General features: G+C 38.0%; 2 protein-coding genes across 2 annotated transcripts; both read left to right on the top strand.

The window, feature by feature from the left end:
- Positions 1–843: 843 nt before the first annotated feature.
- Or1e1d (olfactory receptor family 1 subfamily E member 1D) lies at positions 844–5259 on the top strand. Its single transcript, XM_087575146.1, is given in 4 exon segments — positions 844–995; positions 4279–4813; positions 4815–5206; positions 5208–5259. Coding segments are annotated over 4 exon segments (1131 nt in total).
- A 12033-nt stretch (positions 5260–17292) lies between these two features.
- Or1e1fl1 (olfactory receptor family 1 subfamily E member 1F like 1) lies at positions 17293–18243 on the top strand. Its single transcript, XM_087575117.1, has one exon. It carries the CDS (start codon positions 17293–17295, stop codon positions 18241–18243), a length of 951 nt encoding a protein of 316 aa, XP_087431243.1.
- Positions 18244–26407: the final 8164 nt, after the last annotated feature.

Genomic DNA, 26407 nt, shown 5'->3' on the forward strand with positions numbered 1-26407 from the left:
TGCCTTTTCAGAACTGAGCTTACAGTCTGTGGAAAATCCATTATAAATATCTGATCAGGGTATCAAGCACTGTAAGATGAGTACTAGACAAATTGGGGAAATGGCAGCAGGTCTCTAGATAGTCTCGGGAGATTTATCTTAGAAAGCCACAGGTACTGTGCCTGAAGGATAAAAGGCAATACAGGGAAGCAGGGGTAATGAGTAGAATTTGTTAGGCAGATGAAACTCCATGTCAGCAACTCAGAGCATTAAAAAGCAGCCTTTGGGAGCACAGCTGCTGGCATGTGGAGATCCTAGGAGCTTCAGAGCGGCACTCAGCCAAGTGGCTGGAGCAGGCGGCCAAGACAAAGGCAATGACAGGGCCAGTGCTGAGTGAAACATGGAAACCAAATGAGAAGTCTTCAAGGAACAACTTCTATAATGTGTCTGCAGAGTCACCTCTGTGTGTCTTTCATCATAGTATCCACTCAGAGAGTTGAGTGAATGGCACCATTGATGAGCAACCTGCTACCGTCTCTAGACTAGAGCTGTTCTTTCCTTCCCACTGTTTTAGAATTAGTCTCTGTAGAACTGGAAGCAGAAAAAAGAAACAATCAGACTTCCCTTTCTATCAGCTCGAGATATTTGACTCCAAGCACAGAAGCACGGTGAAATAAAGTTATTTTGATGACAGTTCCTCACTTTGAGGGTGCACGTTGTGAAGCTTCCTATCTGAAGATTTGGAGCCTTTGGTGGTGCTTGCTCAGGCCTTAGATTGAGAACATGAGTACATTCTGGTTGTGTTTGAACTGCTGTATTGCAGAGAAGCTTCAGTCTAAGAGGCAACAATAGGTTGACTGAAGTATGGTGGAAGAGCTAACCAACTTTGTGCACATAGCTCACATAGGATCTGGAGACCTATTTAGTGGAACAAACTCAGTCAGCTCCATTCAGAACCAAATGCAGTCCAAGAGAGGTTATGGAAGTGGAATGCCTGCTGATGTGCAGACACAAAGGTAGGAAGGCACTGGACCCTCCACCCATCATTCCTGTATTCACTCTGTCCACAGTTCTACAATATTTTTGTCTTGTGATTGGATTTCTTTCATTTTAATTATAAAAAGGAATGTGTGGCGGAAATCTTTTCACCCCCATGATCCCCAACAAAGACGTTCCTGCTCTAAGGAAGGCAGCATCAGGCCAATCTGCCTTGCTGTCAGCGGCATGCATGCCTGGGACTGTGACAGAATTTTTTGGATTGTAGCTGAATTTTCAATGTTTAATTGGCATGGATCAGATCTTAGCATGGTTTTCTTTGTGAATGTTAGCACTGTATTGTAATTTTTCTATTTTAAACCTTTTCAATGCACCTCCAGCCCCTCTGCCTTATGATTTTCTGGTAAACAGAGACCTATAATTACTGCCACCATTTATGTATATTTATAAGGTATGATACCCACAAGCACAATAGTCCTTTCTATGAGTTGGAAACTTGGAGCATTTGCACATTCCATGGTGCTGCTCAGAGGGGACTCCATGGGAAGCCAGACATCCACCCCGAGCTCCTGCAGCCTGAGGATGCTCCTCTCTCAGAGAAGGCTCTTTACAGATAATCTAAGTGAGTTCTAGGTTAACTAGAGCAGTGACAGGAAAGCCTGCATTCCAGAGGCAGTTGGTTGGCTGTAAATGTTCAATGTATCTGTTTGAGAGTAAGGACTTGTGATTATGAGCAGATATAGTCTAGATTTGAATATTGTGAAGCCCATTCAGTTTCTCAGCATCTTTGTCCTGTTAGCTCTTCTTTGTGTACTTGTTGCTCTGTTTTCTATTTGGTATTTTGGTGTCAAATTGTTTCCACTGTCTGTTGAAATTCTGGCCTCTGCTACTAGCTGTGACTTTCAGAGTCCTTGACCTTCCAGTGTTCCACTTACTGTGGAGGCTGTGTCAACTTCCAACAGCAACCTGCTGCCTAGGTGACTCAGAGTGATCAGCCTTCACAGTAACATTCTGTAGTTAGTAAGAGTCCTTTGCTCAGGTCCTGTACTGTTTCTCTTCCCTGCTGAGTGTAGGTAGCTGGACCGTGTGGTCCTCTAACTGCCATTGATTGATTGATTGATTAGCATTTGTGCAGAAGATGGCTCTTAACTGAGATTAGAGTGTTGAAAGCATGTAGGTCCTTGTCTAAAGAAGCTGTGATCTTTTCTTTTCTGCCTTCACCTGTCACTGTCCTGAGAATGCTGACTGAAGAGTCACTAGGCTGACACAGGAAAAGCCAAAAGCATTTCTCCTGTATTTCTTCAGAGCATAATTTACCTGTATTGTGGAACACTGGATGACCTGATTCTTTGATCTTATAATTCTTTCCATTCTTAGGTGTCAGTCCTGAGCACAGAGGATTTCTCTGTCGAGGAGAAATGTTTTCTTCACTGTTGTCTTTCATTCACCATATGGACACTGCACTCTAGAGTCTGTCATTCTGCTTAGCCAGGGTGAGGTTCCTGCCAGGGCACTGCTGTGTGCAGACTCTTTCTGTATAGCAGACAAAGTTTCTTGGCATTGTCAGCACTGATGAATGGGACAGCACAGAAAGCCATTGTCCTTGCCCCTCCCAGTCACTGCTGCTCCAAGGCAAGTCATTAATAAGCCAAAGGCTCCCAAAGCCCGTGATGGTCCTGGCAGCCTCTGACCTCTCAGCACAGTGAGACACTGTACCCAGTGCACCACCCCATTGCCCTGCAGGGTTCCAGTAAGGTCGAGAGAGTGTAGAGATAAACCTGGTACATGCTGTTTGTGGAGGCCTAAGGAAGCCAGCAAAGGTGCGAGGAGACAACCCTCCCTCCATGGGACCATAAACCTTAGGAACTCATTTGTTCCCCCTACTCACACATCTCATTTTTAAATTGGAGCTAATAGGATTTTGTACCCAGAATTTATTATATTGCTATTACTTCTCTGAAATACATGGTAACAACTAGTAAGCAAGAGAAACAGCAGATTACAGCAGTGTGCTGGGTGCACCTTCTCCAGTAGGACTGGAAAGTTTTTGAATATTAACTCCCCTTTGGTCATTAAATGGAGCTTTTAGTGTAGAGCAGTTGCTTGATCTGCTCAGTGACTTGTGATCAGCACCAAAAGACAAGATGAACGTATTTTTATAATCTAAGCATGCTTTTTTGTACACTGTTCATTCTTGAATAAAGCGAGCTCACTATTGACTTGTAGGTATTAAAAAAGAAAGTATTGATTTTGATTCAATAAATGTTGTCTTTTAGTCTTTAAAAAAGAAAGACATACATTTAAATCCATAATAGCTGGAAAATGGAATTCAAACATATTGTATGACCAAATGTGACTGTGGAGATAGGGAAAGTTTAGGTACATCAATGTCAAGGGTGCCCCTGAAAGAAATTTAGATTTTATCAGACAAGCACTGAGAATCCAACAAACAACTCATTAACAAGAATGGATAACTGGATCTTTACATATAAATATCAAAGGAAACTGAGAAAAGTTGGGAGGTTCAGAATCAGTGAGGTGAATTGAGATGATAGTCCTCTCTAGAGTAGTAATATTTAGGCCAAAAATTAATGAAAACGAAGTTCAATATTTATAGGGCATATAAAATAGGGAATAGGTGATGAGGGAGATGAAAGAAAGAGATAAAACTCTCAGATCTCTCAATCAATTGTGGATTCCTTTCTGATACAAGAGACTAAGTGGCATGGCAAACAGGAAAAATAGGCTGAAGATGGGGGTCTTATTTGAACTTTGCAAACGTGCAAGTTTTATTTGAAATTTGATGTGTTTGTAATGCCTGCAGCACATTTTAGGGAAAAAATCATTCATTTTTAAGAAATCAGTTTTTTAGGATAAGATAGAAATCCAACCTGAAACTGAAATGGTAATCTAAGTCATTCAAGAACATGAAGTTCTCATCGGCATAGATATGTAATCATAAAATAATAATCTTCACAGAAGCCTAGAGAACACTGAGATGTGAGAAAATCACAAAGTTGAAACAAATCATAATCACTGAGGCCACCTAACCAACTGACAAGTAAGAGAAAAGCCAATATATTTTATACCTTAGATAAGAGTAGGAATTAAAGAATGGAACACTGAAACAAGCATTAGAAAACAAGGAATTAAGGTATTTATTGCAAAAGAAATTCTAGCAACTTAGAATATAGAGATAATATGACGACTGTGAGATTAATTATTGTAAAATACTTTTTCATATATGTTCATTTTTATTTAAAATTGTGAGGTGTCCTACTACTTTTCTAACAGATAATACAGAAAGATCAGGACTGGAAACAACCAGACTATCATCTCTGAGTTCTTCCTCCTGGGCTTGCCCATCCCCCCAGAGCACCAGCACCTGTTCTATGCACTGTTCCTGACGATGTACCTCACCACTGTCCTGGGGAACCTCGTCATCATCATTGTCATTAGATTGGACTCTCATCTCCACACAACCATGTACTTTTTTCTCAGCAACTTGTCCTTCTCTGACCTCTGCTTTTCCTCTGTCACAGTGCCCAAATTGCTGCAGAACATGAAGAGCCAAGTTTCATCCATCCCCTATGCAGCCTGCCTGGCACAAACCTACTTTTTCCTGTTTTTTGCAGACCTTGAAAGCTTCCTCCTTGTGGCCATGGCCTATGATCATTATGTAGCCATCTGCTTCCCCCTTCATTACTCCAGCATCATGAGCCCCAAGCTCTGTGTGAGTCTGGTGGTGCTGTCCTGGGTGCTGACCATGTCCCATGCCATGTTGCATACTTTGCTCTTAACTAGGTTGTCTTTCTGTGAAAACAGTGTGATCCCCCATTTTTTTCTGTGATCTGTCTGCTCTTCTAAAGCTGGCCTGCTCTGATATTCACATTAATGAGTTGATGATATTGATCATAGGAGGGCTTGTTGTTATACTTCCATTTCTACTCCTCATAGTGTCTTATACACGCATCATTTCCTCCATTCTTAAGGTCCCTTCAACTCGAGGCATCCACAAGGTCTTCTCCACCTGCGGCTCCCATCTGTCTGTGGTGTCACTGTTCTATGGAACAATTATTGGCCTCTACTTATGTCCATCTGCTAATGACTCTACTCTGAAGGACACTGTAATGTCTATAATGTACACAGTGGTGACTCCCATGCTGAACCCCTTCATCTACAGCCTAAGAAACAAAGACATGAAGGGAGCCCTAAAACAAGTGCTTCAAATGAAAGCTGTCTTCTGACTGTGATAATCATCTTTCCGATGTCTTTATAACATAATCAAGTAAATATAGTGATATTAATATTAGCAATTCTGATCTTTTGTTTTAAAAATTAGGCTATTTTATAGAGGGATCATTCTATCAATTATTCAATATTTAAAATGTGCTTTTAACTATGGACTCTACTCAGCCTTCATGTCCTCTTGATACTAGAAAACTACTGCATAAGAATTCTTAAACTATAGCTTGGATATCATTGCTAAATGGTATCTTCATTCCATACATCATTGAAATATGTCCTCAGATTTTGCCATTTCGACCAGAATTTTTGTCTATATTTCAGATTTATTTTTATTGTTAATTGTTTTATTTATTTACATTTACTATTACATTCCAAATGTTCCCCTCCTTCCCATTGCCCCCTTTCAGAATTCTTCCCCCATTTCCTCTCCCCTTCACCTCTGAGAGAGTGACTTCACAAAGAAATTGGAGGGCTCTCATACTAGCAACTTAAAAGCACACCTGAAAGCTCTAAAACAGAAAAGCAAACATAACAAAGAGAAGTAGACAGCAGGAAATAGCAAAACTGAGGACTGAATTCAACCAATTAGAAACAAAGAGAATAATACAAAGAATTAACAAATCCAAGAGTTGGTTCTTTGAGAAAATCAACAATATAGATAAACCCTTAGACAAACTAACTAAAGAGCACAAGACAGTATCCAAATTAATAAAATCATAAATGAAAAAGGAGACATAACAACAGACATGGAGGAAATACAAAAAAAGACATATCTTACTACAAAAGCCTATACTCAACAAAACTAGAAACTCTAGAAGAAATGAATGGTTTATCTAGACAGATATCACATATCAAAATTAAATCAAGATCAGGTAAATTAAAAAGTCCCATAATCCCTTAAAAATAGAAGCAGACAATAAAAACCTTCCAACCAAAAAAGACCTGGGGCCAGTTGGTTTTAGTCCTGAATTCTACCAGACGTTCAAAGAAGAGCTAGTACCAATACTCCCCATAATATTCCACAACTTTATATATAAATATTCTCCTATAACTTTGTTATCTTTTATGAGATGCCCTGGCCCTAAATCAGTTTTTATTACACTGTCACTACCAGGTTGTATTTCATATTTTACAATGAATTATCATATTCATGTCCTGTGAAACTTTTTTCTCCAGTAATAAAGCAAGATCTAGAAGCTTATAAAAGTTGTTTTTAAGGACGCTGCTCTTGTGTTCATTTGCAGTTTTGCAACTTTGAATTTAAAAACTTTATACCTACGTTTACTTTATTCCTTATATAAAAGCAAGTAGAGGAAGAGATTGACTATTCACACCAACCCAAGGCTTTACTCTCCCCTGTGGACTCCCTTTGAAAACTTTGCATACTTTGGAAACTCTGCAAACCCTCAAGACAGGAAAGTGAGGAGGCCCATGTCTGAAGGTCTCCAGCAACTAGGCCCCTCCTCCAGATCTCTCTAATTATCATAACAGCATTTCCAGCCTCTAAATGTCACAAAGCCCATCTCCAGCCCCTCAATATGACCCTTCCCAGATTATGCTAATCTTAGGGGAAGTCTGAACAGAAAAACTTACTCATCCCTGACCTTCCCACAGAAACCCACCAATCCCTGAGTAGAAAAATTCACCAATTTCTGAGCTCTCCAACCTCAGGACTTGAAGTCTCACCAATGCTCAAAGTGGACATCTCTGCCCTGAAAAGCTTCACCCTATAAGAAATTTTATATAAGCCCTGCCTACTGTTAATTTCCATGCTGTCTCTTCCCAGGAGCAGAAAGAGCCAACCTTGGATTTGTCCCTCTCAATAAATATTTTATGATACTTGCTGCCTAATGTACTTCTATCACTGGGAAAAGCCTAAAAGCAAAAAAAATAAGCAAAGAAGTGAAGCAGAGGTAGGGTTCATGGGCTTCTCAGCTCAGCCGGGGATACCCTCCCCTGGGACCTCTAACACATCTCCTGAGGAGGATTCCTCTCAGAGCGATGTGGTTTCTGGGATCCCATGACTCAGGACACCCTTCCCTTGATACACTGTCCCACCACAGAGCTGTGTGGTTCCTGGGCACCCATGTCTCAGAATGGCCTTAGAATGGGACACTGTCTGACCTTAGAGCTGGGTAGTTCCTGGCGCCCATCACTCAGGATACTATTCCATTGGATAACTGCTCCCCTCAAAGCTGTGTGATTTGTGAGTTTCTGTGTCCCAGGATACTTAACCATCAGCAGACCAAGGGCAACACCAGGGAAAGTCTCATCCCAGCTTTCAACATGGAAGAAAGGGGATACGGGTAATGATTCAAAGAGGCCAGGCTCCACCACAATCCAACAGCTGAAGTTGGTAGTTCCATCAGTGCTGTCATTAGAAACATGGAGTATCTGAGAGTGAAGGGATCATGGATTATTCCTTCATGGCTTCGAGGAGCCACCTATGACATGTAGCACATTGCAGTGAAGTCCCTGCTTGAAGGCTGTAAGAGTGCAAGAGATTGCATGAGATCACTGGGTGAAGCTATAAAACAATCTTGGGTTTTAGCAGAGACCCCTAGATACAAGAACAATGAGACACTGGCCAACAACAGCTCTGCATAGTGAGTGGAAACAGCCCATGCTAGAGCTGTACACGGCAGGCATAAAAACTGGAGAAGCAGAGTCATCTAAACCCTTTGAAAGCAAATCTCCAGACACCAGACATGGAACTACTGAATTTGGATTTTGGCCTCTCTTGGTTTTGCTATTGTTATATTTATTATGTCTTTAGTAGGTCCCCATTTCTCTCTGTTGAAATGCTAATAAACTCTCTATTCCAATATATATTGCAGGTAATTTTTCCTGTTTTGAGTTTTGGGGGATTGGTTTGCTTGCTTGCTGGTTTTGTTGTTGTTGTTGTTGTTGTTGTTGTTGTTGTTGTTTTTGTTTGTTTATATAGCTGTGGGACTTTGTTTTGTTTTACTTAAAAGGGGATTATACTTGTAAGAGTACTTTGAGTCTCAGAAATCACTTTTGGCTTTTAAGCAATAAGAATGTTGTAAAAGACAATGGATACTATTAAAGGTGAACTAACTACATTGTGAATTATTATATAGCCATGAGCCTGTGGTGAATGGTGAATGAAATGTGATAACTTGCAAGAAATCATTGTACTGACCTAGTCTAGCCTCCTTGGGAGACATGTGTTATAAGTTTATCATGTTAGATTCCATGGATCTTTTCAGTGAGTTTCAGTTCCTGAGAGGCCAAGGTATTCCCTTAGACAGTGAAATATCTAGGCTGACTGTGGTTCTCTGTACACCCTAGAAGTCAACAAAGTATGTAGAACTTGGCTAAATGGTGTTAGGCACTAGTCTTATATACCTTTTCTAACTTGCAACCATTATATCATAGCAATCACCTTTATATTCTCTTTTGATAAGTGTATAAAAAGACTGCTTGGAATAAACATGTCTCATTCTTACTGAGATTCCTCCATCTGGCCTGGTTTTCACTTCCACCAATCATAGTAGGAGATCCTGGTTTGGTAAGTAAGTGTTGGTGCTTACAATGATTTTAGTAGGAAATGTCCACTGTAGGCTCAGGAATTTGAAAACTTGGTACACAATTGGTGGTACTCACTGTTTTGGAGGGTAAGGGAAGGTGCAATCTTGCCAGAGAAAGTATATCACTGGGGGATGGCTTGAAGTGTTTAAAGCCTCATCTAACTTCTAGTTCCTACTCTCTGATTCCTGATTCTGAAATTAGAAAAAACACAACCAATCAAAATGCAGAGAACACTTGATACTGTAGTACTTAGTCTCAACTGACACATCTACAACACAACTCCTATACTTAAGGATACAAAACTGTAAGTTCCAAAGGAACAGGAAGTGAGGTTGCGTCTCTTAGAAATGTCAGAGAAGCTACACCCATACTCTAATCAGCATGGTCTGATCGAGGATAACAGACATGCTAATGTGAAAGGGGGAAACTCTCATGGGGACTCAACCCTATAAAAAGAACTATAAGTACATAAAGAATACTGAGAATGGGTAAAATAGTCTTCCCCAGGGAATAAACCCCCAATATGTGACCTAATACCTAAAGGTCAGTCATAAAATCGTCTATGTACATATATGTGGATAACAGATTGTATTTAAATATTTAGGTATAATATTTTTTTAAAAAATCACATGTATTTGAGAGAGAACATTAGAGGCTTTTGAGGAAGGGGAAATTATTAAAATACATTTTATTTTCTACAAATAAAACAATTACTATATAAATAAGAATGGAATCTCCTCAAATTTACCTTATGATCCAGCTATATATGACCCCCCCATGTGTGTGTGTCTGTGTGTGACATATATATATAAAAGAATTGAAAAGGATGCTTCATTTTTTAGTATAAAATGTTTAAGAATGGCTTATTTTTATATAAAATTTTATATAAATGTTTTAATAAAGAGATTAAAAGAATGATCATAAGTATATTTTCTTTGAGTATGACAACTCAAAGAAAACATGAATATGCCTAAAATTGAAATGAAGTATTAAAAATAAGGAAAATAATATCAGATGTGAAAATAAAGTTCAATAAGTAGAATAACTAAAGAAATTTCAAATTAAAATGACAATAGAAACAAGCACTCAATAAGCCAAATGAGAACTTTCTTTTAAAGCCCCACCAATAGAGTGGATATGTTGGAAGAAAAGTGACAGGACAAGAGCACAAGGCAGAGGTCAAGATCTCTTCCAATTAGTTTGATCACAGGATGAGTGAACTTGACTGACGTGTAAGCGCAGAACAATATAGATGTGGATGGAGTCTATCAACACAGGTGTACTAACTCCTTCCTCTCCTTCTCCCTCTATAAGCAGATCATCACTGAGTTCTGAATACTAAGTCCTAACAAGTTCTCAATCAGTTCTTTTATTTTCAGTATTAAGGCTGATCAAGTAGTATGTTATCAATACCAAGAGTAGATTGTCTTCATTGCCAGTTTAGAAGTTCAAGCCACTATCACCACTATCAACTTTACCCTGGTTGGCTCCCAGTAGGCTCCTTGCTTCTGGTCTCAAATGTCTTCCATCTATTCACCATAAAGAGTCATAGAGAATGTGCTAACAAAATGTAAATAAGTATGTACCTGCACACTTAAATATGGTTAGCTTTCCCAGGTGTATCTCTGAGCTTTCTCTTCCCACTTGGGCACTGTTCTGGTTACTCAGTACACCTCAGCAACCACAAATTTTGCTTACTTTGTAAACATTTCTTAACTTTTTGATAACCTCTGGGCTTTTTCAAATGTAAATATGTTCCAAATATCCATGTATCAACAATTAATAAAATGGATGCATTAAATTTGAAAAAAACAAGGTGGTTTATATGGGAGGGTTTGGAAAGAGTAAAAGGAACAAGAAAAATTATATACAATATTATAATTTCAATAATGCTAGAACATAATAAGAAAACAGGGATATATTCCCTCAATCAGTGAATAAAATTAAGCCCCCTTAATAATATTGTGCCACATATTTCATTGCAATTAAGTTATTAAGTTACTGGTAAGAAACTATAACTTATTAGTAGGTCGGTGAATAGTCCTCTATAACAGCTAGATCAGAGACTTCTAAGGCCAGAAATCATGTTACCTTGGCTGCTATTTCCCACCATAGCATGTGGCTCACTGCACTGTATATAACAGTTACATAGTAACTATCTCACAGAAATGATATAACCAACCAATGAATAGAAGGTCTTTGAGGATCAATTAACACATTACTCCATATCACAGAACTTAAAGTCTAGCCAAAAGAAACAGATAGAATTCACACATACACACATACATACACAGACACACACACACACACACAGAGAGAGAGAGAGAGAGAGAGAGAGAGAGAGAGAGAGAGAGAGAGTCACTGAATAACACAAGGCAATGTATCATGTAGTGCAGTGTTTGGCCCTAATACTGTGAGCTCTTTTTAAACAAAGTCTTTATTGACAAGTAATTCACCTATCACAAAATTTACACATATCAGTGGGTTTTAGTGCAATATGGTCATAAGATTTGGAAGTCATTATTGCTTTCAATTACTGTGTGTCCCTCTACTGCAGAAGTCAATGAAAATAATTACCAGCAAAGGCCATGAAGGTTAAATGACACATTTCTGAGAATGTCAAAATCGGAGTGAACCCAGAATTCTCACTGGTAACATAATTTATTTAGATATGTGGTTTAGAATAGCATGGCAGTAATGTAAAGGGGGAAATACTAGGTGTGTTACTAATGAGCTTCTCTGGGACTCAGGGATCCTGGGAGTTGTTGCCCCACAGAAGAAAGGGGTGAGAGGACAATTATAGGGATTCCATTTGGAAATGCACAGTGTGGAAGCAGGAGGCAAGGAGCGGGGTCTGGATAGAGCCACAATCAGTTAGATTAGCTGACATAGGATTCAGAAGATTCTCTTCCACAGATAGTTCTAAAGGAAAATTCTATAGGATAATATAGGAGCATCACCCTTAGTCTCTACTATCACCATCACTAAGTCATTTCTTTGTAATTGGAGATAACCAGAGCTCTTAACAGAAAGTAATCTGCGATATATTTTCAGTAGTTTTTACTTTTTGAATTAATAATTCTAAACACAGTTCCAAAAAATGATCTGTAAGTCACTGAAATTTGAATATAAGGCCAGTAACTTGCCTTTAATTTGCCAGAATCATAGACAGTAGCTCATGACTCCTAAGGGTCTCTGAAAACATTTATTGAGGTCTAGGAGACCATCCTCCTACAAGAAGCTACATTTCATCATTGTCCATTAAGTGCTCATAATTTTAGTACATTTAGAAATAAACTCAACATCTCACTTGAGATAACTGTTGTTTTATTCTCATATCTTTTCTCTAAAACCAAGGTTTGCGAATCATACAGTGGGTATGGATCAAAATACATTTGAAAAAGTACTCCATCAATGTTATAGAACCTAGTGATGATAGCATTGAGTCTTCCAAATGTTAGAACACAGTGTCTCTCTAGAGAATATGTCATTGTGAGGTAAGTTTTTGTATTGTCCCATTATAATGATGTTTGTATGTGCAAAGTGAATTGAAAGAACTCACCACTGAAGTGCTGTGTATATCACTGCATGCTCCTTGCTGTCTTAGGACATCTCTCTCTCCATTGTATTCCCTTCAATTCTGATGCCTCTAATGTTCCCTGGACTTGAATTTTATATATTTGTTCATGTTTTGTATATTTATTTGTGTGTGGTAGACAGAAGTGTACCTGTTCATGTGTAGATTTTATGTATTTATTTGTGTGTGATATTGTTTCTCAGCCTTTTGGCTAAGATCAAGTGTCTTTGTGTGTGGTATACAGAAGTGTATCTGCTCATGTGTAGGTGTGCCTATTTATGGGAGTGTATGCATGCAGGGTTGAGGTTGCTATGAGAGGTTTTCCTCAGTTTTTATATTTATGGGAGTGTATGTATGCAGGAGTTGAGGTTGTTATAAGATGTCTTCCTCAGTTGTTCTTCATGGTATTTCCTGATTCAGTCTCTCCACTGAAACCAAAGCTCTCTGTTTCAGCTAAGCTAGCTAGCCACTGAGCTCAGAGATCCCTGGTCTCCACCCCAATAAGCTGATGTTACCGATGCTTTTAATGCCTGTGCTTGTGATTCAAACTCAGTTCTTCATACCTGTGTATCAAGTACTTTACCCTCTGAATCCTCTTTTCATCCCTTCCTGGTGATACATAAGAGGAAAAGAAGTGTAGTTGCCATCTAACAGCTTCATTGTCAAAAATTTAATACATGGGTGAAGGGATTTGACAGTAGTTGAGGAAACTAGTTAGACCTAGGTTTGATTTCCAGCACCACCATGGAGTTCACAGCCATTTGCAATTCCAGTTCAAAGAGAACTAATGCTCCCTTTTGTCCACCATGGGCACTAGCATGCATATGGTCATGGAATATATGCAGTCAAAGCATTTATACATATAAAATAAAAACAAATTTGTCTTAATAGAGAATTGGTTGCAAAGATGTTAAAAGTTTAGCATCTATAGATGGCAAGAGAGATCTCCTACTTAATATGTCCTCAAAAGAGTACTTCATGACTTTCTGCCAATATAAGCAGCTCCTGTGTTCTAAGTGGACCTTGGACTAAGGTAGACTAGTCATTTCTTTCCTCCCAGCTTCTGCAATATGTGGCTGAAGAATTAGGAGAGTGGGGGCATTTAGACAAATAGGGTCTTCTTACTCTCCATCAGCAAAGAAGGCTAGTAGTGGTAGTATGCTACCTGCTCCAAGGTGAAGTTGGTAAAGAAGCTCAGAAGAGCTGCCGTGGGGCCAAGGGTCTGTTGACCTTTAAATTTTTACAATTAACTGCTCCATGGTCCACCATCACCTCAGCCTTCAGAGAGGGTATAAAGAAATAGAAGCTATTGAAAAAAGTGGAAGTGGTATGGGTAAGGTTGTACAAATGAACTTTATTTTAATTTGTTGATGGTGGCCTGGCCTTTGCCAAAGATTTTGATGTTGTTGTTTTTGTTTTTGTTGTCTGGTTGGTTGGTTTGTTTTGGTTTTGGTCTGACCCCATTAGTTTCATTGACTGCCTGACTCAGTCAAGTCCCCAGTTTGCACAGTCTACTTTTGGACTGTGATTTAATGTTCCATGTCTCTATATCTAGGACTCTACTACAGCCCTCAGACTCAGTTGTTTAATGTCATTTCTAACTTACAGAGACCCTGACTCAGTTTTTGTTTTCTGATCATTTTTAGTGATTTTAGGGGAAACAGGACATTTGTTTTCATCATGGCTCTTCTTCATTCTGTGTCGTATGGGCTGGTTATCCTTATGACTTAAGTTTCTCCTGTTCTGTAGCATTCAAAGTTTTCCCACGCATGTACCATGCCAAGGCCAAATTTTTAGTGCTTTGGCACTGCTATCCTTAAAAAAGTGTTATATATCATGTTAATTATATATAAAATTCTCATAGAGAAGCTATACCTCAGATCATATCCTTATAAAGTAACCATAAGCTACATATTATGATTAATCACTTAAAAGAGACTAATTCAATAAAAGTTGTCCTATAAGTGTACAGTGCATACTAGATTTTGATGAAAGGAAAGAGAAACATGTTAATATTGACTATAGATTGTAATGGATGGTTTTGGCATATAGGCTTAAATAAAATGTTAATGTTGTTTTATAAAAATGTTATTTTTCTATTTAAACATGTTTATTAAAATTAAATACAAATCAATATGATAAACGAATATATTATAGAGTATATATTAAAATAACATATAATAAAAAGCATGCCCAAAATGGATGAATTTCACAAAATAATTATAAAGTCCAAAGAAAATGTTTGTATTTCTAAAGATAAATTGAAATTCTGTATATGGTTCACACTTGTAGCTTTCCCATATCATTAATGGCCAGTTCCATCCTTGTTTAATTAGTGCTTTCCATCATGATCACTTCCAACTGTTTTGGTGCATGTATTTCATTGCTATAATAATAATTATAAATGTATGTGTTTATCATGGAATATATGAAGGCTATATGTACTTCAGAATGGTCAACTCTAGCTAATTAGTAATATGCCTTGCTAATAGTTCACATAGTTATTATTTTGTAATGAAAATATTTTATATCCATTTTAAAATATTTTTGAAGAAGGTATATTGTTATCAATAGTCAATATTTTGTATAGTAAATTTCTCTGGCTCATTCCTCCTAACTGAAACCTTCCAATGTCTATTCAACTCATGTATACCATTGAAAATAATCTTGTATATGATGCTGGTGAGTAAAGTTCAAGTCTCATACCCTACACAGGTTCTCTACCATTGAGCTACACTCCATCTCCTTTTAAATAGTTTTTAAAATGCACTAATGCATGTGATATTGATTATTTATAGGATAAGCTTTTCTATCATGTGTTTGAAAAACTCTCATACAATGCCATGGATGATGCCCGAGATACCCAATGTAAGAATGCTGTTTCTTATTAAATTAGCCAGAATTGATCAGCTATTAGACTTTACCAAGGAACCAGGAAAATATGAAATAATTTTTATATTTATGAGTCAGAGGTCTTGTGACTGCAAATACCTTGTTCAATCCCCTTTGCTTTGACACACAGTGCTCAGTTGCCAACTTATCTCATTAGTGTCCTCAACCAGGAAACTGCAGAGATGGTTGGATGCTGGATTTTAAGAACTACAGGTAACAAAGTGCCTTTACTATTTATTAGTCTCACTATAAATGATCTAATAAATAGAATGTATATTTATAATTATGAGGCAATGTATATTTAAAATTTTAATTAATTTCTACATGTTTACTATTTCAGTTTCTCACCATAAATACTACATAATGTATATTGTAATTATAAGGCAATAAACATTTAAATTTTTAATTAGTTCTTATGTGTATAGGTATTTTTCCATCTGTGTGAGTCAATATACCATATTTATACAGTGGCCACAAAAGGCAGAAGCCAAGATTCCCCTGGAAGTGGAGTTACTATGAGTACTGGGAATTAAACTGGGCTCCCTTTGAAGAATAGTCAGTGATCAATCCTAACCACTGACCCATCTCTCCAGCCACATATAAATAAATGTTACAGGTATAGAAGTGTTGTTTTACATCCTCACTAAGATTTACTATTTTTAACTTTTTTTCTGCTTTCATGGTGAGATAAGTATTATCTTCCAGTGATTTCAATTTGCAGTTCACTGATATTGACAATATCTTCACACACTTACTGTTGTCCTAAGAGCTTTTTATGTTTCAATTTGTTTGAGACAAGGTTTCTCTGTGAAACAGTCCTGGCTGTTCTAGAATTTGCTCTGTAGACCAGGCTGACCCTGAACCCAGAGATCTGCCTGTCTCTGGGATTAAAGTGCTGGAATTAAAGGCATGCACCACCATACTGGGTAACCTAAGAACTTTTATTAGAAATAATTTTCCCTTCCATTTATTTCTAATTATTTGGAATGTAAAATGAGTGGTACCCATTGGCTACCTATGGCATGACACAGTGAAAGACATACATGCAATATTGATTACCCTCTTGGTTTCTTCAATATGTATTAGTATCATGCTTTTTTTCTCTTTGTGGAAATTAATTCATTACATTTGTCATATTTACAGCCTTATTAAATATGGTAGTTTTGAAAGACTTTATTCCCTCTCCTAAATAATTTGGTGAACAGTTTTATAATTTGTGTGTTATTTGTAACTATTTGTTCATCCAATTCCATCCATGACACACTTATAAAACTTATTGTAATCCAGTGCTAAAGATTGAACATAGTGTATTGTATATGCTAACCAAGTATTCTACAACTTGACACCAGCCAGATTCCTTTGGAAAGAAGGAACCCCAATTGAGAAGATGCCTCCACCAAACTGAGTTCTAGGCAAGCCCAGAGAACTTGTTTTTAAAGTGATGATTGATGCAGAAGGTAACAGCTCATTGTGGGTGGTGATTCTAGCTACTACAAGGAAGCAGATGAAGAATCACAGTATGCAGAATTCCTCCACAGCCTCTGCGTCAGTTCCTGCCTGCTTAAGTTTCTGGACTGACTTCTTCGGTTGATGAACTGTGATGTGGAATAGTAACCAAAACTAATCCTTTCTTCCCCAGGTTGCTTTTGGTCATGATGTTTTTATCACAGCACTAGAAATTCTAAATCCAAGTCCTTTTAAATTTTACATTGAGATGGGTATCATTAAGTTGCCTGGCTGATCTCAAGCTTGCTACATGGCCCAGGCAGGCCTTGGACGTCAGATCCTCCACCTTCTGCTTTCCAAGTGGCTGGGATAACAGGTGTACTTTCAGAAGAACGTTCTTCAAGAATTCAGTATTTCTATGCTCTGATATCTTTGCTTTACATAACTATTTATTATACACTTAGAAAACCACGGAATAAGGAAGTAATCTTTTATTATTCACAAGTGTTAAATTTAGATTTGAAAATGTCTTTCTAAAGCATTGGCATTGTTTGTATATTCATACAAATCATTCTTAAGTTTGAAAAGGTTAAGAAGTCAAGATGGAAAAAGGAAATCAAACTGTTGTTTCAGAGTTCCTCCTCCTGGGCTTGCCTATTGAACCACGCCAGCAAGACCTGTTCTATGCCCTGTTCCTGGCCATGTACCTCACTACCACCCTGGGGAACCTCCTCATCATTGTCCTCATTCACTTGGACTCCCATCTCCACACACCTATGTACCTGTTTCTTAGTAACTTGTCCTTCTCTGACTTCTGCTTTTCCTCTGTGACCATTCCCAAGTTGCTGCAGAACATGCGAAGGCAAGTTCCATCCATCCCGTATGCAGGCTGCCTCACACAAATGTACTTTTTCCTGCTTTTTGCAGATCTCGAGAGCTTCCTCCTTGTGGCCATGGCCTATGATCGTTATGTGGCCATCTGCTTCCCCCTGCATTATACTAGCATCATGAGCCCCAAGCTCTGTCTCTTCCTGGTTGCACTGTCTTGGTTACTGACCACACTCATATCTTTGTCACATACTCTACTCATGGCTCGGCTCTCATTCTGTGCTAATCATGTGATCCCTCACTTTTTCTGTGATATGTCAGCTCTTCTGAAGTTAGCCTGCTCTGACATTCAGATCAATAATTTGGTGATATTTATCTTGGGAGGACTTGTCATTATTGTTCCATTCCTGCTTATATTTTTATCCTATACACGAATAGTGTCCTCCATCCTCAAGGTCCCCTCTTCTAGAAGCATCCGCAAGGCCTTCTCCACTTGTGGTTCCCACCTCTCTGTGGTATCTCTTTTCTATGGTACAATCATTGGTCTATATTTATGTCCATCAGCTAATAACTCAACCGTTAAGGAGACTGTCATGGCTGTGATGTACACAGTGGTGACCCCTATGCTGAACCCCTTTATCTACAGCTTCAGGAATCAGGATATAAAGGGAGCTTTTAAAAGGGTGTTTTCAAAGCAGATGGCTAAACTTTCTCTGAGACAGTGACTCTAAAGATTAAAACATATTTTCAAATACCAGGCCCAGTTTCAAATATATGCAGGGGCTTTCTAAGTTTCAGTAGTTAGAATTTCTTATGCCTCCTAAATTTTACACACTACTTCAGGTATGACATAACTTAAGACCTAACATACCCTAGTGGCTCCTTGATTATCATCTAAGTCTTAATAAATACTGGTGTTGGTGTCTAGTGTTCAAAGGATCTAAAGATCTTTCAAGTTCCCAGAAAGCAACTTCATCTCCTTAGTCACTTTGGCACTTTGCTTCTGACAAACATACTTATTCTATGAGGACTGTTTCCAACCTAATATATACATGCCCCCAACAATGCATTTGTTCTGTGGAGTCATTTTTCAAATTATTTTATAACTTCTTTTCATGTGTTGATTAAAAGCTCATTTAATGATCATATACTAAAACTATAATTTCTTTTGGAATTCATTGCATCAATAATTTGTCCACTAATAGTGAGCTAATTCTATTGATTATGACTTCATATTAGGTGTTTTTTTTTAATTAAAGTTGTGTAATCTGGAATAAGCTACACACTCCTATTACATGTTGCTTAATTTACATACAGATAGTAAAGTGGTGGCCCATTGGATAGTCTAAGGAAATGTAAACAGTGATAGGTCTAAAATCTATTTGTTATTCCTAGGTAAGTTTTACTTTCTCCCTTCTATGTTGAAATAATGTAATGCTCTCTTTATTTCCTAAAACAAAGTATAAACCTCTTAAAGAGAGATGATTACTGTCTCCTAAACAAAGCCCTGTTCATTGTTTTTTTTTTCATTTGTTCTAGATGATTTCTTGAGTGCATTGTCATACTTCATAAATTATGCCTTAAAAGGAAATCATCCTAATAATGCCTATGTTGACACTATTTTCTTTTCCAAAAATGGTTTGGCTACTAAAATGCTACATACCTGCTTGAAGGTATCTAGGTAGCAAAATGTAAAAGTCTACCATCTCCTTCTCTATAAAAGCAATTAAAATTGTCATTCTATATATTGTCTATACACAGCCTAAGATATATATATATATAGATATATATATATATAGATATATATATATATATAGATATATATATATAGAGAGAGAGAGAGAGAGAGAGAGAGAGAGTAGAGCTAATGACTTGTTTAATTGCTTTCACTTAAAATGTACTGTGAACTCAGCATTTCATATAAGGACTTGTAATGCTTTTTGTTTTCTGTTTTATTTCGATGCAAGATCTCTCTACGTTGCTCATGATGGCCTTTAATTTACAGTGATCCTTGTTTCTCAGCCTTTTTCATGCTGAAACTAAGAGTGCATGCCACATCTGACAGGACTTGTGACACTTTTAGAAAAATGTATTTCAGCAACTTACTTTTTGGTGGACTGGTTGTTTTCAGTTTATCCTTGATTTAAATTATACTGCTTCACTTTTATGTCTTAATCCCAATATTTTGCAACATTGTCCTATTTTCTTATGGAAACATTCTCAGAAATAAGTACATTAGCTCAAAAGAATATGAACATTTTATAATTGCGTAGAAATTACTAAATTGCTGAAGACATTCTTCTTCTATGCTAAGCTCCCCCCGCCTAAAAAAAGAGGATATGACTGCTTCTTAATGTCACCAGTGTTCGAAATTCTGCTTTCAGATGTTTATTGCCCTCATAGCTAAAATGTGAGATCTTATTGTTTTTAAGATAAACTGCTGTGTATATTGGTGACATCAACTTTTAATTTGTCAACTAATTTTCTTTTCATGAGTTATTTGGGCAACACCTTTGTCTTCAATTGTTTTCTTTTCATTTTCTTGGTAAGGATGCTACCACTTAATCAATTGGTGGCATTTCCCTCCACTGGCTATTTGTCTTCTTTTATCTTGCTAAAGATTTTAAACTTGGGATAGAAAAAGTTTCCTGTCTCATTTTTCTTTAGTAGTCCTTGGAAAGGAGTTTTGTATTAAAATATTGAATAGTATCATTTTCACACTCTACAGTCTTAGTCTCTATATATCTATTTCTGATTCACTTGAAATTTGGCTTAGGTATAATTATCTTCTTTGTCTTCTCTCCATCACCAATGAATTAGATGTCACTATCTTATACTATCTTTGTGTTCTGGTGTTTATCTCAAGTTTGTTTCCTTATTCTAGCATTTCCAGATGTTATCATATTTCTGTCCAAGCACATAAGATACACTTTGGTAAACATACATCTAAAATATCTGTGCAGGTTAAGGGCAGATTGCCATCCCAGTAGTGCATGACCAACAGAAAACGAACTCAAAGGGGGGATGTTTGAAGGTGTTTTGCTTGTTTTGCTCTACCTCACAGGTCTCTTGCTTATATATCATGGTTTCCAATTTTGTGGTTGTATGAGGTTTCTCTGTGTGCAAATGTGTGCATTTCTCTGAGTCCATATGTGGTTTCTGTGCTTTTTCTTGGCATTTTTCTTTGTTTCATCCTATTCTAGTTTTTATATCATTTATTTTATTTTAGATGCCAGTTGGATTTCTAATGAGGGAAAAAGATAGGATGTGGTCATCTTCCTTCTGGCCCACAACTCTGCCTGGTACTGGCACTCCAGACCCCCTCTCAACCCAGAGACAGCTTGATTCCCAGGTAATATGACATAACCAGGCTCACAGGCTCACAGGAGGGACAGGATCCAGTCAGAAACAGCAAGGCCAAATAACACCTGAGAAAACTAGATGCAAGAGACAAACACAAGAATATATGCAACAGAAATGAATGCCACTTGCCACAATCAGAACCCAGGTCTTCTACAATAGCAAGCCCTGGATACCATAACACACCTGAAAAGCAAGAATTCTATTTAAAATCCCATCCCATGAAGATGATAGAGGACCTTAAGTAGGACATAAATAACTCCCTTAAAGAAATATAGGAAAACACATAAATCCCTTAAAGAAAAACAGGCAAACACAATCAAACAGATGAAGAAATTGAACAATATCATCCAGGATCTAAAATTGGAAATATAAACAATAAAGAAATCACAAAGAGAGGCAACCCTGGAGATGGAAAACCTAGGAAAGAGATCAGGAGTCACAGATGCAAGCATCACCAACAGAATATAAGAGAAGAGAGAGTCTCATACATAGAAAATACCATAGAAGATATTGACACAACAGTCAAAGAAAATACAAAGTGCAAAAAAGCTCTGAACACAAAGCCTCCAGGAAATTCAGGACACAAGGAAAGACCAAATCTAAGAATAACATGAATAGAATATTCCCAGATCATAGGCCAGTAAACATCTTCAACAAAATCACAGAAGAAAACCTCCCTAACCTCAAATAAGAGATGGTCATAAATATACAAGGAGCCTGTAGAACACCAAAATAGATTCTACCAGAAAAGAATACTTCCACCCATCACATAATAATCAAAATACTAAATGCACAAAACAAATAAAGGATGTTGAAAGTGGTATGGGACAACGGCTAAGTAACATATAAAGGCAGACTTATCAGAATTACAGCAGACTTCTCAACAGAGACTGTAAAAGTCAGAAGACCTTGGATGTCATACAAACCATAAAAAACAAAGTCAGACTAGGCGGCTATACCCAGCAAAACTCAATCATCCTAGATGGAGAAACCTAGACATTCCAGGACAAAACCAAATTTAAACGATATCTTTTGACTAATCTAGCCCTACAAAGGATAATGGAAGGAAAACACCAACAAAAACATGGGAACTACACCCACAAAAAAAAAAACAAACAAGAAATTAATCATCTCACAACAAAAAGAAGAGAACCACACAATCATAATACCACTACTAACAACAAAAATAATCCAAGGGCACCAACATTTGTAAAAGAAATATTGCTAGGGCACAGGAACTGTAGATTAGCCCAGACTGGATTCTTCCAGTCTCCATCTGCACCCAGGAGCTAAGGCTGTCCCACAGCCCTCCATACCCAAATCCTGCCCAAAGAAAGTTGGCCTCCCAGGACTGCTGACACACCTAAGATCACAAACTCACAAACCCACAAGAAGAACAAGCTCCAGTCAGAGACGGGGAGACCAACTAAGACCAGAGAAAACCAGATGGCAAGAGGCAAGTGCAAGAACCTAAGCAACAGAAACCAAAGCTATTTGGCATCATCAGAACCCAGTTCTACAACCACATAAAGTCCTGGATACCCCCCAACACACTGAAAAAACAAGATTCAGATTTACAATCACATCTCATGAGGATAATAGAGGATTTTAAGGATATAAATGACTCCCTTAAAGAAATACAGGAGAATACAGCTAAACAGGTAGAAACCCACAAAGAAGAGATGCAAAAAAAATCCCTTAAAGAATTACAGGAAAACAACCAAACAGGTGAAGGAATTGGACAAAACCGTCCAGGGTCTAAAAATGGAAATAGAAACAATAAAGAAATCACCAAGGGAGACAACCCTGATATAGAAAACCTAAGAAAGAGATCAGGAGGCATAGATGCAGGAATCACCAACAAAATACAAGAGATAAGAGAGAGAACCTCAAGTACAGAAGACAGAAAACATTGATACAACAGTCAAAGAAAATGCAAAATGCAAAAAGCTCCTAACCCAAAACATCCAGAAAATCTAGGACATAATGAGTAGACTAAACCTAAGGATAATAGGTATAGAAGAAAGCGAAGATTCCCAAATTAAATGGCCAGTAAATATCTTCAACAAAATTATAGAAGAAAACTTAACTAACCTAAAGAAAGAGAAGCCAATGAACTTGAAAGAAACATTACTAAGCGCAATGTACACATGGATCCTCACACCATAATAGTGGGATATTTCAACATCACACAGATCATGGAAACAGAACTTAAACAAACATTAAAACTAACAGAAGTTATGAACCAAATGGAGTTAACAGATATCTACAGATTATTTCACCCTAAAACAAAAGAATATAACTTCTTCTCAGCATCCCAAGGTACCTTCTCCAAAATTGACCATATAATCAGATACAAAACAAGCCTAAATAGATACAAGGCCATTAAAATAATTCCATGCATTCTATCAGATCATCACAGACTAAAGCTGGTCTTTAATAACAACAAAAACAACAGAAAACCCACATTTCATAGAAATTAAACACCTCTCTATTTAATGATAACTTGATCAGGGAAAAGATAAAGAAAGAAATTAAAGACTTTCTATAATTTACTGAAAATGAAGGCACAACATACTAAAACTAATAGGACACAATGAAAGTAGTGCTAAGAAAAAAATTAATAGCACTGAGTAAACACATTAGAGAGATCCTACACTAGCACATCTGAAAGCTCTAGAAGAAAAAGGAAACATGCCCAAGAGGAGTAGATGAAAGGAAATAATCAAACTCAGAGCTGAAATAAACCAATTAGAAACAAAGAGAACTATACAAAAAAATCAACAAAGCTAAAAACTGGCTGTTTGAGAAAATCAACAAGATAGATAAACCCTTAGCCAAACTAACAAAAGGGCACAGAAACAGTATGCATTTTAACAAAACTAGAAAGGAAAAGGGAGACCTAACATCAGAAACTAAGGAAATTCAAAAAATCATCAGCTACTACTAAGAAAGCCTATAGGCAACAAAACTGGAAAATATAGATGAAATGGAAGATTTTCTAGACAGATACTAGATATCAAAGTTAAATCAGGAATGTACAAACTATCTAAACTGTCTCATATCCCCTAAAGAAATAGAAGCAGTCATTAAAATCTCCCAACAAAAGAAAAAGCTAAGGGCCAGGTGGTTTAGTGCAGAATTCTATCAGACTTTCAAAGAAGACCCATTACTAATACTTCTCAAACTTTCCACTAAGCAGACAGAATACTAACTTAATTCCCTCTATGAAGCCACAGTTATGCTGGTACCTAAGCCACACAAAGAACCAACAAAGAAAAAGAACTTCAGACCAATTTCACTTATGAATATCAATGCAAATACAATCAATAAAATTATTGCAGACAGAAAATAAGAACACATCAAAACCATCAGTCACCAAGACCAAGTAGGCTTCATCCCAGAGACGCAGGGATGGTTCAGTATATGGAAATTCATCAATGAAATACACTATATAAACAAACTCAAAGAAAAAATCACACAATCATATCATTAGATGGTGAAACATCCTCCAAAAAATGCAATACTTCATGTTAAAAGTATTGGGAAAAAACCCATGGGAGAGAGAGCTCATCACCCAGATAGGTGGACACTCGTAAGACTGAGGGCAGGAGAGACTGCCAGTACTGCCCACCCTTGCCCACATCCGTGGCCCAAGAGGAAACTGTATAGGGTCTCTGGGAACAGGAAGATAGGGGCACTCAAGCTGCAGGAGCCCTGCAGTCCAGACTGTGCCCAGATGTGAAGGGACCTGGTCAAACAGCTCCCTGCACCCAAATCCCGTGGGAGGGAGAGCTAGAACTTCAGAGGGGCAGACATACCTCAGAGGCCAGAGGAGACTTCTCTCTGCTCACATTTCTGATTCTAGAGGAAAATGCCTAGCGCCATCTGGCCCCCCTGTGCACAGGGACCCAAGAGAAGTCGAGGCAGGCCCTTCTGGTTGCTGCCCTCACAGAGGGCTGAAACAGAACCCTGAGGAGCGACTTCTGAGAACAGAGGTAAGACCAACTTTTCTGCTCCAAGTTACCTGCCTGGTGCACTCAGGACACACGCCCACAGGAACAGTTGAAGACCAGTAGTAAGGAACGACTACACACCTGAAAGCAGAACACTCTGTTCCCATAACTGGTGGAAAGAAAACAGGAAAACAGGTCTACAGCACTCCTGACACAAAGGCTTATAGGATGGTCTAGCCACTGTCAGAAATAGCAGAGCAAGGTAACACCAGAGACAACCTGATGGTGAGAGGCAAGCGCAGGAACCCAAGCAACAGAAACCAAGACTGCATGGCATCATCGGAGCCCAATTCTCGCACCAAAGCAAACACTGAATATCCACACACACCAGAAAAGCAAGATCTTGATTTTAAATCACATTTTATCATGATGATGGAGGACTTCAAGAAAGACATAAAGAACTCCCTTAGAGAAACGCAGGAAAACATAAATAAACAATTAGAAGCCTATACAGAGGAATCACAAAAAATCCCTGAAAGAATTATAGGAAAACACAATCAAACAGGTGAAGGAATTAAAAATTGAAATAGAAGCAATAAAGAAAGCACAAAGTGAGACAACACTGGATATAGAAAACCAAATGAAGAGACAAGGAGCCGTAGATACAAGCATCACCAACAGAATACAAGAGATAGAAGAGAGAATCTCAGGAGCAGAAGATTCCAAAGAAATCATCGACCCAACTGTCAAAGATAATGTAAAATGGAAAAAGCTACTGGTCCAAAACATACAGGAAATCCAGGACTCAATGAGAAGATCAAACCTAAGGATAATAGGTATAGAAGAGAGTGAAGACTCCCAACTCAAAGGAACACATGAAACTCAAGAGGGATGACCAAAATGTGAATGCCTCACTCCTTCTTTAAAAGGGGAACCAGAATACCCTTGGGAGGAAACAGGGAGGCAAAGTTTAGAACAGAGGCTGAAGGAACACCCATTCAGAGCCTGCCCCACATGTGACCCATACATGTACAGCCACCAAACTAGATAAGGTGGATGAAGCAAAGAAGTGCAGGCTGACAGGAACTGGATGTAGATCTCTCCTGAGGGACACAACCAGAATATGGCAAATACATAGGTGAATGCCAGAGGCAAACCACTGAACTGAGAATGGGACCCCCATTTAAGGAATCAGAGAAAGAACTGAAAGAGCTTGAATGGGCCTGAGATCCCATATGAACAATAATGCCAACCAACCAGAGCTTCCAGAGTCTAAGCCACTACCCAAAGACTATACATGGACTGACCCTGGGCTCCAACTGCATAGGTAACAATGAATAGCCTAGTAAGGGCACCAGTGGAAGGGGAAGCCCTTGATCCTGCCAAGACTGAACCCCTAGTGAACAGGATTGTTTGGGGGAGGTTGGTAGTGGGGGGAGGATGGGGAGGGTTAGGGGTTAGGGGATGTTGGCCTGGAAACCGGGAAAAGGAATAACAATTGAAATGTAAATAAGAAATACCCAATTTAATAAAGATGGAGGAAAAAAGTCTCAGAAAGATCAAGAATTCA

Source organism: Rattus norvegicus, chromosome 10 (genome assembly GCF_021556685.1).
Source record: "Rattus norvegicus strain SHRSP/BbbUtx chromosome 10, alternate assembly SHRSP_T2T, whole genome shotgun sequence".
Lineage (NCBI taxonomy): Eukaryota > Metazoa > Chordata > Mammalia > Rodentia > Muridae > Rattus > Rattus norvegicus.

What these genes read in the sequence shown, in the direction of transcription:
- Or1e1fl1 (XM_087575117.1), top strand. Translation starts at nt 17,293, where the DNA reads ATGGAAAAAGGAAATCAAACTGTTGTTTCAGAGTTCCTCCTCCTGGGC.